We start from the raw sequence: 14155 nt of genomic DNA, 5'->3' as shown, positions 1-14155 counted from the left end.
TACAGCAACTTTGAATTTGGTTCCGGCTGAAACATTAAGGCATAGCTAACTTTCCGTTCTGCCAGCTCGATGCATGTGAGCTGGCAGATTCAGCTGAACCGGGAACAAGATATCACAGTGTCCGTATAGTACCGGACTGTACAAGTGATTCGATTCAGAGGTGTTTGCTTGAGCGATCGCGTTGAATTCACAGATGCAAGGGTTTTAGTCTTGTGGATTGTACAAAACGCCTGTGCAGTAGTTTATCCAGCATGGTTGGCGTTGCTGCACGGGCGTTTTGTCTATCCAATCAGCTACACGCAAATCAAAACGAACCACTCCCCCTCCATGAAACCGTCAAGCTATTGACTGCCATGATGTTGTCTACCTTGCACCGAGACTTGCCAAACTCAGCCGCATTATGCAAGGTAGTCAATGTTCGTATCCCTACGTCTGCGAAGCCAATAAACACTTCGATTACCTACCGAAATCACGCGCGTCCGTGCCACAACTGAAGCCTGCAATGTTGTGGCGGTCTTCAATTTGCGACGATGCCCTGGTGGTCTAGAGGTAGCTAGTTACTGGAATGAATACGTACTTAGCTGAAATTGAACCTTATCAAATATTGAGTCACTAGAGCCGGCATGCCAGTTCTTCTAATAGTCCTTTATATCAAGCCATACTCATTGTCCCTGTCAAGCACTTTGCAGGCTCTCCCAGTCGACTTACCTCATATGCATGCCCGTTAGTACCTTGATTTGCCTGCATCAACCCTTTAACAATGGACAGCCTTTCCAATAACGTCTCCAATATTCAGCACTCACTTCAGTCCGCCAAGGAGCGACTCAGTTCTCTTGATGCCACTTCAAAGAATACTGTCGCTGTAGAGGTCGCTACAGTTCGCTCCTCTCTTCAGAACAGTCTGAGGAAAGCTCAGCACGCCAAATTACAGATGAGTTCATTCCTATTATTACTTGAAAATGTTGAAGATCCAACGACCGTCAACATGGCCCCTCAAATTTCTTGGTTGGGTCGATCTCTAGATGGCATTGCTGCTTCTATCACCCAAGCTGAGGCATCAGCAGATAGTGCGCTACAGTCCACCATGGACTGCTGCTACCAGGTGATGGATGTCGGGCGAGATGTTGAGACCCAGGATGATCTGCTAGATGAATGCCAGTCGCAAGCAAAAGAACTCGCTAGCCAGGCAGAGAGTTCTCTGACCTCGAGCGAAGCAATTCTGGCGCAGACACAAAGGGATGCTAGTGCCAAAGAAGAGGAAATTCGCATCAAGACTCGCCAGGCGAATGAGAAGAGGACTAGGAAGACAGAGCTTGATCGTGAGATATCTCAAAAGAACGGGCAAATTGCAGAGACACACAGGCGACGTGAGAGCAAGAAGGAATCGGCAGGCGTAGGACTGGTATGTCCTCAAATTTGCACGTCCAAGAGACTCGTCTAATTAAAGACAGATTTTGACCGGAATCGGCCTCATGGCTGCACCTTTCACTGCAGGGGCATCATTGGGACTAGCAGCAGCCGGAGCCGGATTTGCTGGGTTAGCAGAATGCACAGATTATCGGACAGAAAGCTAACATGCCATAGTTACAAGGGCGTTCGTGTATCGGACCTCAAGGACGAGATTGTCGCCCTTCGATCCAGGGTATCCACGTTGAATGGAGAGATATCCCAAGATCAGCAAGTAATCTCAAGCCTCGAGACTGAGCAGCGCAACTTGCAAAACCTAGTCTCGCAGTACCAGCGCGATATTTCATCCCGCCGATCAACGCATCAACTCTACCAGAAGCAAATCTCGGAGGCTAACCGGGTAGAGAACGACATCAAAACGCTCAAGGGTGTTGCAGAAGCAACCATCTCCAACATCAACGACGTCAACTCCGAATTGCAGGATGTAAAAGAGTGTCTGGATGAATGCAGCTCTCTCTTACAGGCCAAATCAGTTGACTTGTCGACCTCGGCGACCTCTATTGATTGGATCATTGGTGCGGTCGGTAGGTGCACTAGGAAGTTTCGTGCAAAGGAGTTTGAAAGGCAGATAACGCTTATGCAGCAGGTTGCTGAGGTGCTTGAAAAAATTGAACAGGAAGGCCAACTACTATTGTCGAGCCAGAATATGGCTTTCCTAGATGCCAAGCCTTGGGATGACGTGAAAACCCCAATCGTGGAGGAACATGAGACAATTCCTGAATTGATTTATATTAGGTAGTATGGGTAATATGCACCAGATGGAAAATATCACTTATTGGACTCTGACATAGAGCAAGCAGTCGTGTTTCTTGCACTGGTAATCACAATGGATACGCGGCCTCAGACTTGCTCCAATTTCTGTAGTCATATTGCAGGAACCAAGTTCCAAGCTCCATCTGCTGATTCAAGCTCTCAGCTACACGTCCCAACTGTAACATATTGCAGGCTTTACGTCTACATGTACGGCTTCACCTGCTCCATGGTCCAGTCCCAAAACTTGCTCCCGAGCTCTGGTTCTACAAAGTCCTTTCGAATCTTCTCAACCTTACCAAAGGGAGACACTATTACAGTCAGTATATGCCACGAAAGGTAGAGGCTTCTTACCCCATCCACCGTTGTTCTCTTCCGTGATGGTATCACTCAGCCCCGCAAAAAGCTCAGTGTAGGCGCCATTAATAGGATCCGATGAGATTAGTTTCTGGGCACAAGTCAGCCTGAGTATCGAAGGAGATAAGGTATACGTACAAACATGGCGAGTTCCATTTTGGACATGTTTTGCTGAAGGTTGGTGACAAAGTTGCCGGGGTTGAGGGCCTATAAGGTCAGAAGGATCGATAAGCGGCGGGCAACTTACAAGACTGATGATGCCGGTGCCAGCGGTTCTTCGCGAAAACTCGGCCGAATGGACCACGCTGGCGGCTTTGCTGCGCGAGTACTTCATCCACGCGCCCTCCTCGCGGTGGTAATCCATGTTTGTCAGATCTACAGCCGGATTCGGTGCAGCATCAGCAGCGCTGGAAGCGACCCAGACAACGCGGACAGAGTTGGGCGCCGATCCGGATGCCGCTGCAGCCTCGAGTGCAGGACGAAGCAAAAGGGTGAGCAAGAAATGCGCAATATTGTTCACACCATATTGGAGTTCGTAACCCTGCTTCGTCTTGGAGCCTTCGGGTGGGATCATAACGCCTGCGTTGTTCCACAAGACATCTAGACGACTCTCCCTTTCTAGAAATTGAGTGGCAGCCGGTTTGATTGTAGATAGGTCATCCAGCTCGAGGTGAAGAAAGTGGAGTTGGCCGGTGGAGGAGGGATGCGCGGATGTGATCTCTTGGATTACTTCTTCGGTCTTGCTTTGAGAGCGCGCAGCTAGGTAGACTTTGCCATTGTGTTGATAGAGTATATCAACGAGGAGCTTGCCTAACCCACCCGATGCGCCGGTGACGAGGAAGACCTGTATTGATTAGTGCCTGCTGGGTGTAACTGTTGGCAGAAGACGTACCTTGCCCTTCTGATCGGGGAGATTCTTTTCTGTGAGACGTGGCTTATTAGGGACCACAGTGCTGCAACGCATTCCAAAGTTGAGACTCATTTTGGTGGTAGATAGAACAGTTGGCGGTAGGCAGAACAGTTGGTGTCAGGGTTGTAGGTAACAGGGTTGTCATATGGGAAAGCTGGTTCAAATACATTTTCGGTCACAATACATCGCTAAAGTGGCGTTCTCTATGTCAATCGTCTAACTACTTGAAGATTAAGGTTGGAGCCCCGGACGCTGCGGTAAGCCACTGATGACTAGTGTCGCGGGAATGCGGCCGCATGCCAGTGCAGAACATCAGGGAGGGAGGCATAGATCTTTTGCGTGAAATGACGTCAATCTTCAGCTTATTTGTCTATTCTGCCTAGGAGGGAAAAAGCTAATGTGTAACTTTTATCGAGACGCCGAGATCTATCTCACCAAGTGGCGAGGCCTTGATGACCTCAGGTCAATCAATCTTCAGTTTATTACTTCATTGTATAGAAACCAACTAACGTGAATAAATTAGGAAAGAAATTAGAGCCTTTCTAGCAGCTACAAAAAGACATTACCATTGATGATTTATACAGTTTCGAAGCTCTCAAGGCCTTGTAGTTGGAAAGTATGTAAAAACATTATTCACGTATTTATTAAACAAGTGATCAAGACATATCGCACGTTAGACTTCAAGACTCCATAGATCTAGTATTATAAATATGCATTAAAGCTTCTCTCCCTCAAGCTCCTTCTCAGTCCAGTCCCACAACTTGGCAGCAAGCACTTTATCGTTGGTATACGGCTTACCCAACCCTGTTCGACCGATGGGCTCGTAGTACGTGCCCGAGACGACATCCTTGGACGTAGAAGCCCACAACTGGTTCAGAGTGCCTGTTGGGACATCTACACCGATGAAGAGAGTTGTAATTTTCCACGCTATACGCATGATCCAGCTGTTGTCGCTCATGGTGTTGGCCAGGTTGGTGGTCACCAAACCGGGCTGAAGCGAGGCAGTCGTGAGCTGGGGATAGCGTCTGGCAAGTTCTTTGGCAAACAGAGCGTTGGAAAGCTTGCTCTGTCCATAACGTGTGATGGTACCCATCTGAAGAGCCTGTCCCTTGAGAGTGTCGAACTTGATGCCCTCGGGGGGTGCATACTGATGGGCAGATGAAGCAAGGACGGTGACACGAACATCAGCACCCTTTTCTGCAGTTTGGAGGAGTGTCGGAAGGAGGAGCTTGGTCAGAAGTGCGTGGCCCATGTGATTGGTGCCGAATTGTATCTCGTACCCATCATCAGTTGTCCCGGGCGGCACAGACATGATGCCTCCGTTGAGCAGGAGAATATCTAGCCGGTCGGATTCCAGGGTGAATACCTTGGCTGCCTCGCGGATCGACTTGAAGGAAGCGAGGTCCATCTTGACGAATTTGATGGGCGCTTCAGGAACCTGCGCTTTGATGTCGCTGATGGCTTCCTTGGCCTTTGCTTCGGAGCGTGCTCCTAGCCAGATCTCTTTGGGGTCGTGCTTGGCAAACTGTAGGATCGACTCCTTTCCAAGACCGCTGTTTCCGCCAGTCACCAGGATGACTTTGTCTTTTAATGAAGGGATGTCGGTGTCGGGATTGAACCTGATGCTTTTGCTTCCTCCGGAGCCCATGATTGACGATTTTAGGATGTAGAGATAGAGTTATCGATGTAGATGAAGTGATTGTTGTCAAGAACTTGAGTTTTGTGACGGTTTATTACGAACTGAGAGTGTTGCGTTTAGGGACGGTGGCTGGAGTAGGTGATGCTTAAGTACTCTCATCTCATATCATTGCGACGACTACGGCCGCTTTCATGGTGTCGTGAGCCCTGAGCCCGCGAATACTCCGCAAAGTCCGCACTACTGTAATCAAGTCGTGTTCGGTCGACGCGGCGTCCTCTGATGAAGACTTGACCGTGTTGGGTATGGTGTGAGCGGCCGCAATATCCGCATCGCATGGACCAAGTGCCGCGACTAAGTATGCCCTGGAATGCTAAGCGTTCGGATCCTTGTTTGAGCCGTCTTCTAGGGCAGATTGAGGGACTTGGCGAATGAATCGTGGCCGAACCAACCGTACCAGGAGTTATATTCATGAACTCTATTTCATTGACCACCTGCATCGGACTTATCGGGGACTGCAAAAGAGCAATTGTGCATGGTCAAAGCAGCTCGACTCAATTGGAATTGCTAGGCTAGTATTCACTACGCTACCTGACCGTGCTCTCATTCGTCACCTCTGCTTGCAGCCTAAAGATTAACCTTTTATGCGGCAGTCATCCCTATAGTCTACGCTACCTGAAGCAATCCTAGCGCAACAGTCAGTATAGCCACGAATAGAAAAGTAGGAATAGAAGCGTTCTGAAGGTCTGTCTTGTTAATAAAGATCAGCCAGAAAACCACAAAGATTCCACCCAAGATAATGCAGAAAACCAGCCACGCCAGAAACCTTCGCTGAGAAAACCCCATCTTGGCATGCAGACCCCAGCCAGGTTCTGATATTCGCTTCGAGAAAGGGGGAGGGTTTCTCTTCTTGGGAAGCATATCAACAATAGTTGTTTCTCCTCTGCCCTTTTTTGGATCACGCAATCCAAATACCATCTGCAATCCAGCTGCTCTCATGTGAAAGTCGTGAGGCAAAGGAACAGAATGGTTATAGAATGGAGTAGTAGGGGGAGGAAGCTCTTTCTGGATAGGGTTGACTTGGTCTTTATTTTCCCAGATAACAAGGAACTGTTAAATCAGTACAGATTGTGATATGAGGGCATTTTCTGGTCTTACCTGAACAAAATCGATCGCAGTACAACGCTTCCATGAGAAGAGTCGACGAACCCAGCCCTCTGTACTACCGATTGCCTTGTTGACTTGAAGAAACAATTGTTCGTCGTCTAGCTTCTCTGCATTCTGAATAGGAGAAAGATATATCTCTGTTGGCTCTGTAAAGTTCTTCTCGATGCACCAGTAAATGTCTTTCGTATTTACATTTGTTCGGAGTACGGAGGAAATGGTACTTGTCAGAGCATTGGTACCGAGAGAGGACTGAGATGGTTGCCCGAGATTGGTTGGTTGCATAGAAGAACTTGGTTTAACAGCCTGCTGTGCCTTGGGACTTTGTCGTGTAAGAGGGAGAAGGGGAACATTATTGGTGGTCATAGGGAAGCAAGTCGCTTTGTAGCGATCAAACTCATCCCGTGAAAGACCTAAAGAGAGCTCGACTCCATGCCACTGGGAAGTATTAATATGAGACAACTCGTTAGCAGAATATGCAGAGCTTACTTTCCAAGTTGCCACGTAGCCGCCGGCATCCAGCTTGGGTAGTGGTTCACTGAGTGGAGCCCAATCTATTGGCCGGCCAGCCCATCTCTCAATTTTCAGTCTCAATGAATCTAAGGGCGACGGTGCCAAAAAGTCCGCTGGAACGAACCGAACCAGTCTTAACCCATCATTGAAGTTGATGTCCGGGAAGTTCTTCTATAGGATATTAGCCATGAAACCCCGAATGAAGGAAACAAACCTCTGCCAAATCTTCACAAACTTCAGCTATTTTAGGTCTCAACGCTGACTTGGCAAGCATGTAACTGATGACGGATTGCAACATCTGGGCTCGATAATCATTGGACGCCATTCGCTCAATAAACTCGAGAACCTGAGGTTTGACCTGTTCGCCATCATCGAAGCGAGTATCGTTGAACACGTCAGAAGAAATATTGTCTTCTGTAGTTGTTATGTGGTCGCGAAACGCCTCAACACCAGAGGAACCTCCACAGACCAGATATGCAAGCATCTCTGTAAACACACATCCCAGTTTCCATATGTCATTAGCCATCAAATCTGATGAAGAAGGGATCTTGATTCTTGCGCTCGTTTCCACCCCTGGCATGGGAGACGCGTTCCGAACTTCTGGAGAGTCATACAACCATGCTGACTGACGAGCTCGACTGCCTTGCTCCCAGGTCCTGGCTCTAGATAGGTCGACAGACAGCCCAAAATCTGTGAGCTTGAGAGACAGTCCTGTGCCTGAAGGTTCCTCATAGATAAGGATATTTGACGGCTTGATGTCGCGATGTGCCATATGAGCAGAGTCGTGAAGGTAGGCAACTGCACTCGAAAGCCCAGGAATCTGGCCCCAGAGAGAATCAATATTTCTGTTTCGAAGGGGAACTGGGACAAAAGGATCGCGAAAGAGACGTTTCAAGTTCGAAAGAGCCAATGGAAATAGGAAGTTGAAGTGCTGTGTCGTACCCATCTCGGATCTGAAGACAGAGAGTGTCTCTATCAGGTGAGGATGATTCAAGCTTTTCAGGCGCTTCAAGGACTCATATTCGGCCCAGAATTGCTCAGGACTTGTATATTCATGTAGACGTTTGACCGCGCACTGTAATGTTAGGTTAATCAGCCTTGAACAATGACAGACATACCTTTCGGACGACATCTCTTGAACCGAGAAGATGCCCATTTAATGACAAGCGAGTTTCTACTCCGAATACCTTGGAAGTCTCACCGCTTGCAACCGGAGTTGCGTACAAGCCTTGTAAGGTTCTTCCTCTCTCGATTGCGGCATTTTCAACAACAACAACCAAGACTTGATCCGGCATCGCATGAGCCTTGGAGTCCAGCGAAGGAACAACCTGTGTCATTGCATCAAACAGCGGGATTTGACTTGTATCGGGAAGCTCAGGCTCCTCAGTTGTGATTCGAGACGAAGACTGGCCGGAGGATGATCTTTCTTTTCTATGCTTTCCGCTTCTCGCCGATTTCTGTGTGGTGATTGTAAGCTCTCAGCTCCAGGTCCCAGGGATAACCTTACTCTTTTTGCCATTCTAAAAACTGGCGCCTCCCCCATAGAGGCCTTGACAGCGTTGTTTTCTATGACAATACGCTTGTATCGGCTTGTCTCCATAACCTCCTCCTTCTCCTCGAGGCTAAGATCTCGAGGAGCCGAAATCAGAAACACATCATCTTTCAACTGCGAAGCGATCAGTTCACGCAGCGGCAAAGTACCAAGAATGACATACAGATACTTCAAAGTCACCATCGTAAATGTGGTGAAGAATCCTGCGCAGCCTGACAATATCTACCTGATAGGTAGGTAGCGTGAACCAAATCCGGTTATTGCGATTCATCGATACAATATGCTTTCGAATGTAGAAGTTTGATGTCTGGAAGATACTCGCAACCCCGCAAGTAAGCCTGCCTGCAATATCCCTGCCTGCGGCTGAGACCTAATCGATGGTGATCCAAGAGGGATTATAAATAGTCCGGCATCCGAGGGTTAAGTGCTTGCTGACATCCGTGGCGTTGAGAGCCACCTTGACTTGTGCTTTAACGCATCACTAACGAGATATACAGGTGATCAATATCTGAGTGACAGACACCAATCTCATCAAAGAGCAGAGCAGAAGCCAATGGCAACAAAATACAAATCTACCGAGAATGAGAGTATAGGGACAGTAAAAACTCAATACTGCACTCTAAAAGCCAGCAAGCAAAGAAACTTGGGCTTATTTATGCGATACCAGAATCTGATTCAATAGATAAGTGCAATTTACTAAGTCATATCCAGCACAATCTGACCAAACTAAAACGTTTAAACTCCACCTCAAACAAGCTTGAGGTTTCCAACAGAATAACCGCACATCTGATCAGGAGACTTGCTACGAACTCCTCCAGGTCCAGTACCTTCGATCTTGGACCAGTCAATCTTGAGCCAAGGCTTCTCGCCAAAGTCCATAGCGTTAGGCTCCCAGTTAAGAAGGGGATTGTTTCCAGAGTCTCTCTCAACTTGGAGGGCCTGCTTCCAGGGCTGTGCCTTGGTAGGCTGGGGGCAGATGAGATCACACTCCCCGGGAGAGCTTTCGCGGGTCATGGGCTCGTCCTCGTAACGTTTCTTGTCTGCGTCTGTAGGACGACCTCGAGAATGGGAACGAGTTCTCTCCATTATACGTCTGCGAGTTGTTAGTGAGTGCTCTGGGGCGGTGAAGGAGCTACAACTTGTTGAATTGATAGTTTAGTCGGTGATTGAGTATTGAAGTTGAGTGAGCAATAGGTCGAACGTCGAGCAACTCGGTCTTTTATCTTTGAAGCAGAGCCTCAGATCTGAGCATCCAGTCAAGGTCGAACAAGATATCACAGACGTGAGAAATCCGATCAACAGTCGATTGGCCACTCCTGTGCATCCATTTCGCTGAGGGTGCTAACGTTGTCCAACCACAGTAGTGTCCCACGCCGAGATAATCAACCGGATTATCTCTGCAGTAGTCTCTTTATGGAACTGATCATGAGATCTTTTTGCGCCAATGATGAGGTTCTACCCCGCTTCAGATGAGGCTCTGTAAGGATGATCGGTTAGAATCTGCCAATCAACTGGACAAGAGCACAGCCTGATTAGTGACTTGAGACTTCGGTCCCGAGATTTCTGTAAGCGTGATTCTAAGTTTCAGATGCAATTCCATTCGATGTGGAGATTATGACATCTAGAGGTGCAGATAAGAGGCCTCCACATGGGCGACAATAGAGGCTCACACAAATGGATGATTGATCACGTATTCACAATCAAGACTGAATGATCCATTGACTTGATGAAATAAGTACAAGAGACATCTATCCAATCACATACACCCTAAGCTCGATGCTTTCCCGTATCTCCTCCGCAACAGCAGGGTCCTCATCAAAGAATGAAGTATGCGGCGTATCTACCATCATCAGTACATCCCTCAACGAGGCTCGGCACTTACACATGGCAACATCCTCAGTCCTCGCCAGAGAATCCATCGTCTTGATCAGCCAAACCTCCTCATCAGATTGGTCACTAACGTAGTACCACTTCTGATCTGGTGAGTAAGAGAAAAGGATGTTCTCACTCACGACGTGGGGGTAGACCAAATCACTTCGATGGCCGTCCCTTTCATCACATGTGCGGTAATCACAGAGTGTGAGGGGGTATTGGCGGACGGGTTTGAGGGGTTTCCAGACACTGCGCTGTTAGAGGTGAATGTACTCGGAGGGAGACTTACTTTATTATCCTGAAGCGTTGCGAGAGAATTGATGGGGCTTGGGAGCCAAAGTCGTGTTTAATCTTTGCGATTGTTCCTTCGTAGGTTTGGTCTGTACGTGAGTAGTTTATCAGGCATTATCGTATTGTAACCTACCATTGTGAGCAACCTTACTGGGTCTACCAATGTACCATTTCTCATCTTCAGGTGCAGAGCCTCGCGGCTGACTCTGACGGACCTACTTTCATTAGCACTGTCCAGACAAGCTGTGGCGACATACAATATGATCAAATACACAAACTTTGACGTGACTTCCAAGAACCTCTTTCATAAACTTGACCACAGCAGGATACCCTTCTTCTTGAAACGAAGGCCCGACATCAGAGAACTTGTGCTTCCAGTTCACCAATTGGAACCCATTCTTGTCGAGTGTAAAATCGGATTCATGGCCTCTGATGTCAGAGATCTGGACCCGTGCACTGGTGTTGATGACATTTGTGTTGGCGATTTTAGTCTGTGTGAAGGGAATGTTGGAGTAGAAAGGTTTCTCGGTTGCCCATTTCGGATCTGAGGCGTCGAAGAATTGGAGTGTTGCACATTTCGCTGGGAGAGTGTCCAGATTCTCGCAATCGGCCTTTGAGTTTGGATTGGGCATGATTTCAGTGGTAACTTGGTCTCAATTACAACATAACTTGCACTGAGAACTGAATAGCTTTGATGAATATATCGTTGAGAACTTCACAAAGTCAAAGTCAAGAGCCTCACGGATTGTCCCCGCACATGCAGTAAGCAGCCAGCCTGCTTGAGCCATCCACTACAACCTGCGAGTTCCAATTGGTGTCATATTTTATTCACGTATCTCTACCAAATGAGAGCAGTGCCCAGAACACCACCATGAAATGAGACCCGGAAGTCGCTTGTGACTCGCACTGTCTTCGTATCTGAACCCTCCACCGGATCACTGAAGCAGTGGCGGAACTTGTCTCGGACCGAAGGTACCCTCCCATGCATTCATGAACTTGAGAATCTTGGCTTCTTGGTCCTTGGCTGCGAGGACAGCGAGTCCGAAAGGGCGGCCGTTAAAATCCAAGTATCCGAGCGGAACATTACCAACGGGATAGCCTGAAATTATCAGTATTGCTCGTGAATTATGGATTGAACATACCGCTTCCACTTGCATACGCCTTGATTGCGGTGTCGCTTGATCCGACAATGACATCAACACCATATTCCTTGAAGATGCGATCCAATCCTTCGTCGCGGGCAACCTTTCGGAGGTGAGAGAGGTTCTTTTCGTAGTCTTCAATGGAGATATCCGATTCTTGGGCGTCGATCAAGAGTCCTTGGTCATCGTAGCCTGAAAGGTTAGCCGGGTCATCATTTAAGATGAGGACATACCTGGAGGCGTTTCGAGATCGGGATGGGCTTTGTTGAACTCGACCAGATCTTTGATGGAATGGATCTTGGAGTTTTCCGCCGACTCGAGATATTTGTTGAGGTCGTGCTTGAAATCGGCCACTATTTCGTCAACTCTGATCATCCTGCGCGGGGGGAAGGGGACTTACTCATGATGACTCCCTCACTGTCCTTCCCATCAAGCATGAAGCACTCAGAAGGAGGCGGAAGAGGAACATCACCGACATACTTCTTGGCCAGTCCCTCCATTTTGTCATAGGCAGCTTGGATCTCGGTGTGCTACAAAGTCAGCAGGCTCATGTAGTCAGTGGGTTACTCACCATCTGCTTTGTCGCACTCTCGACCGGCTTCAGGTAGTCCTCCCCTGGCCACCACTTCCTGAAGTCGATCGTCGCAATCGACAACTCATCCCAAGATCCCCCCCGAGTCGCAAACTCATCGGTCCCAGAGATGACATCGAGCAGAGCCGCCAGGTCGTATGGCGTCTTGGCCATTGGTCCAGCCGAGTCCATGGTATGACTGATGGGAATGATTCCAGACTGGGAAACTCGTCCGATTGACGGTTTGATCGTGTATAAAGCTGCTCGCGATGCGGGTGACACGAGGGATCCGTCTGTTTCGGTGCCGACAGAGAGGGGGGCATAACCTGCGGAGACGGCGACTGCTGATCCCGTGGAAGAGCCGGAGGGGTTCTGAACTGTCAGTATGGGATGTGGCGAGTCACGGGGTACTCACGCTGTGGCCATTGTTGCTGTCTTCAGGATCGATGCCGCCGCGAACGTAGGCGGATTGACATTGGCCGCCTTTGCCGGACCAACCACTCGGGAGGTCGTTGCTTCTGAGAGGAGTGAGTCGCTGAGAGTCAGTCTGAAGGTTAGACGTACCGGTAGTATGCCCATTCCTGAAAGGTCAGCGAGGTCACAAACGGCGACTGGGAGACTCACACTCAGATTCGCTTTTCCGATGATGATGAGTCCAGCTTGGATGAGCTTGTCGACAATGTCGGCATTCGAGGTAGGCGTCATGCCGTCCAATGCCCAAGAACCGCAAGTCGTCTCCATTCCCAGATCAGGAACCGTCGCGATGTTGTCCTGAACATATCAGCTTCGCACAACAACAGCGGCAAAGATTATACAGTCATACCTTGATCACAATAGGGATCCCATGCAAACGCCCCCGGACCTTGCCATCCTTTCGCTCCTTATCAAGCGCCTCCGCTCTCTGCCGCAGCTGATCTTTCGGCACCAAACTCAACATCGCATGAAGGTACTTGTCGTGCTTCTGAATCATCTCGAGGCTCTTGTCCACCAAGTCAACGCTCGTGAAGTGCCCATTCGTCAATCCGGATGCGAGAGTCTTGGAATCGGCAGAGAGGAGATCAGGCAGAGTGCGACTCTGCGAAAGAAAGGGCGCCATTTGACGGAGATTTGCCCAGGTGAACATGATGTAGAGTGTAAAAGTGACGAGAGAAATGAAGGCGATAAAATGGATCTGATGCAGAGCCATGCCTCGCGTTCTCGTGGTGAGGAGAAGCCTTATAAAGGTGAATGAGGCAGACAGATGCAATTAACCGATTCCACGTGATTGTCGGTGCAACATTCGCAGTGGCAGACAGTGAAATGATCAAACCGCTCATTATTCAAATGGACCTTTTGATACCAACGTTTCCAGATGTGTTGGGCAGTGCAGACTCATGAAAATCTCCAAATCTTCGATTGAAATGTCTTGGGGGTCATTGTTTGAGTTGTCCAGTAAAAGCTCCTGGACTGGCCTGTCACGGAAATCTGACAGGTATCGATCTAAGCAGAATGACTCGACTGAACAAGGCTCAGAGGGAGACTCTCCAAATGAGCTGAATGAACCAGCTTGTGCTTCTGATGACATAATGTTCTAAGCGGTCAGTGTGTTCTCAAATTCAGCGACTATCAAACTCACGTTTCGATTGTGATCTCATACAGAATCGACGAACAGATCAATCCAATATGCATCATCAATCTCATGAACAGACCCCAACTTTAATAACATTCACAAAAAGGCTCATTCACAGACATTGAGGTCTGCCGATTTCCCAATCCAGTAACATAGCCTTACATTTCCCTCATTGATATGTTTGGCTCTCATCTCATCTTGCTTTTCTCTCATGACACTTCATCAGGCTGAACCCATGCAACAACTGATATTATCTATCTACTGAATCGTGTCACCGATTTCCCAAAAGGGAAGACATCAGGCAGCTGAGGACGATGACGA

At 48.4% G+C, this 14155-nt stretch overlaps 7 protein-coding genes across 7 annotated transcripts; 1 reads left to right on the top strand and 6 right to left on the bottom strand.

The window, feature by feature from the left end:
* Positions 1-760: 760 nt before the first annotated feature.
* FPRO_10258 (uncharacterized protein) lies at positions 761-2206 on the top strand (the record flags this gene model as incomplete). Its single annotated transcript, XM_031231200.1, has 3 exons — positions 761-1402; positions 1452-1537; positions 1585-2206. The coding sequence occupies 3 exons, from the start codon at positions 761-763 to the stop codon at positions 2204-2206; spliced, it is 1350 nt and encodes a 449-aa protein (XP_031081261.1).
* A 215-nt stretch (positions 2207-2421) lies between these two features.
* FPRO_10257 (uncharacterized protein) lies at positions 2422-3556 on the bottom strand (the record flags this gene model as incomplete). Its single annotated transcript, XM_031231199.1, has 5 exons — positions 2422-2528; positions 2572-2665; positions 2713-2781; positions 2822-3418; positions 3467-3556. The coding sequence occupies 5 exons, from the start codon at positions 3554-3556 to the stop codon at positions 2422-2424; spliced, it is 957 nt and encodes a 318-aa protein (XP_031081260.1).
* Positions 3557-4199: 643 nt separating this feature from the next.
* Positions 4200-5132, bottom strand: FPRO_10256 (related to alcohol dehydrogenase homolog Bli-4; the record flags this gene model as incomplete). Its single annotated transcript, XM_031231198.1, has 1 exon — positions 4200-5132. The coding sequence occupies one exon, from the start codon at positions 5130-5132 to the stop codon at positions 4200-4202; it is 933 nt and encodes a 310-aa protein (XP_031081259.1).
* A 654-nt stretch (positions 5133-5786) lies between these two features.
* FPRO_10255 (uncharacterized protein) lies at positions 5787-8532 on the bottom strand (the record flags this gene model as incomplete). Its single annotated transcript, XM_031231197.1, has 6 exons — positions 5787-6230; positions 6279-6722; positions 6774-6968; positions 7012-7872; positions 7916-8254; positions 8305-8532. The coding sequence occupies 6 exons, from the start codon at positions 8530-8532 to the stop codon at positions 5787-5789; spliced, it is 2511 nt and encodes an 836-aa protein (XP_031081258.1).
* A 564-nt stretch (positions 8533-9096) lies between these two features.
* Positions 9097-9435, bottom strand: FPRO_10254 (uncharacterized protein; the record flags this gene model as incomplete). The annotated part of the gene is made up of 1 exon (XM_031231196.1): positions 9097-9435. One exon carries the CDS (start codon positions 9433-9435, stop codon positions 9097-9099), a length of 339 nt encoding a protein of 112 aa, XP_031081257.1.
* Positions 9436-10097: 662 nt separating this feature from the next.
* On the bottom strand, positions 10098-11144 carry FPRO_10253 (uncharacterized protein; the record flags this gene model as incomplete). Its single annotated transcript, XM_031231195.1, has 5 exons — positions 10098-10189; positions 10232-10470; positions 10511-10601; positions 10646-10727; positions 10770-11144. The coding sequence occupies 5 exons, from the start codon at positions 11142-11144 to the stop codon at positions 10098-10100; spliced, it is 879 nt and encodes a 292-aa protein (XP_031081256.1).
* Positions 11145-11447: 303 nt separating this feature from the next.
* Positions 11448-13348, bottom strand: FPRO_10252 (uncharacterized protein; the record flags this gene model as incomplete). The annotated part of the gene is made up of 9 exons (XM_031231193.1): positions 11448-11611; positions 11655-11846; positions 11888-12007; positions 12055-12184; positions 12226-12597; positions 12641-12743; positions 12790-12806; positions 12850-12996; positions 13049-13348. The coding sequence occupies 9 exons, from the start codon at positions 13346-13348 to the stop codon at positions 11448-11450; spliced, it is 1545 nt and encodes a 514-aa protein (XP_031081255.1).
* Positions 13349-14155: the final 807 nt, after the last annotated feature.

Source organism: Fusarium proliferatum (genome assembly GCF_900067095.1).
Source record: "Fusarium proliferatum ET1 genome assembly, contig: FPRO_scaffold005, whole genome shotgun sequence".
In the NCBI taxonomy this organism is placed as follows: Eukaryota; Fungi; Ascomycota; class Sordariomycetes; order Hypocreales; family Nectriaceae; genus Fusarium; species Fusarium proliferatum.
Note: the sequence above shows the minus strand (reverse complement) of the source record. Positions and strands in the feature narration are given on the sequence as shown.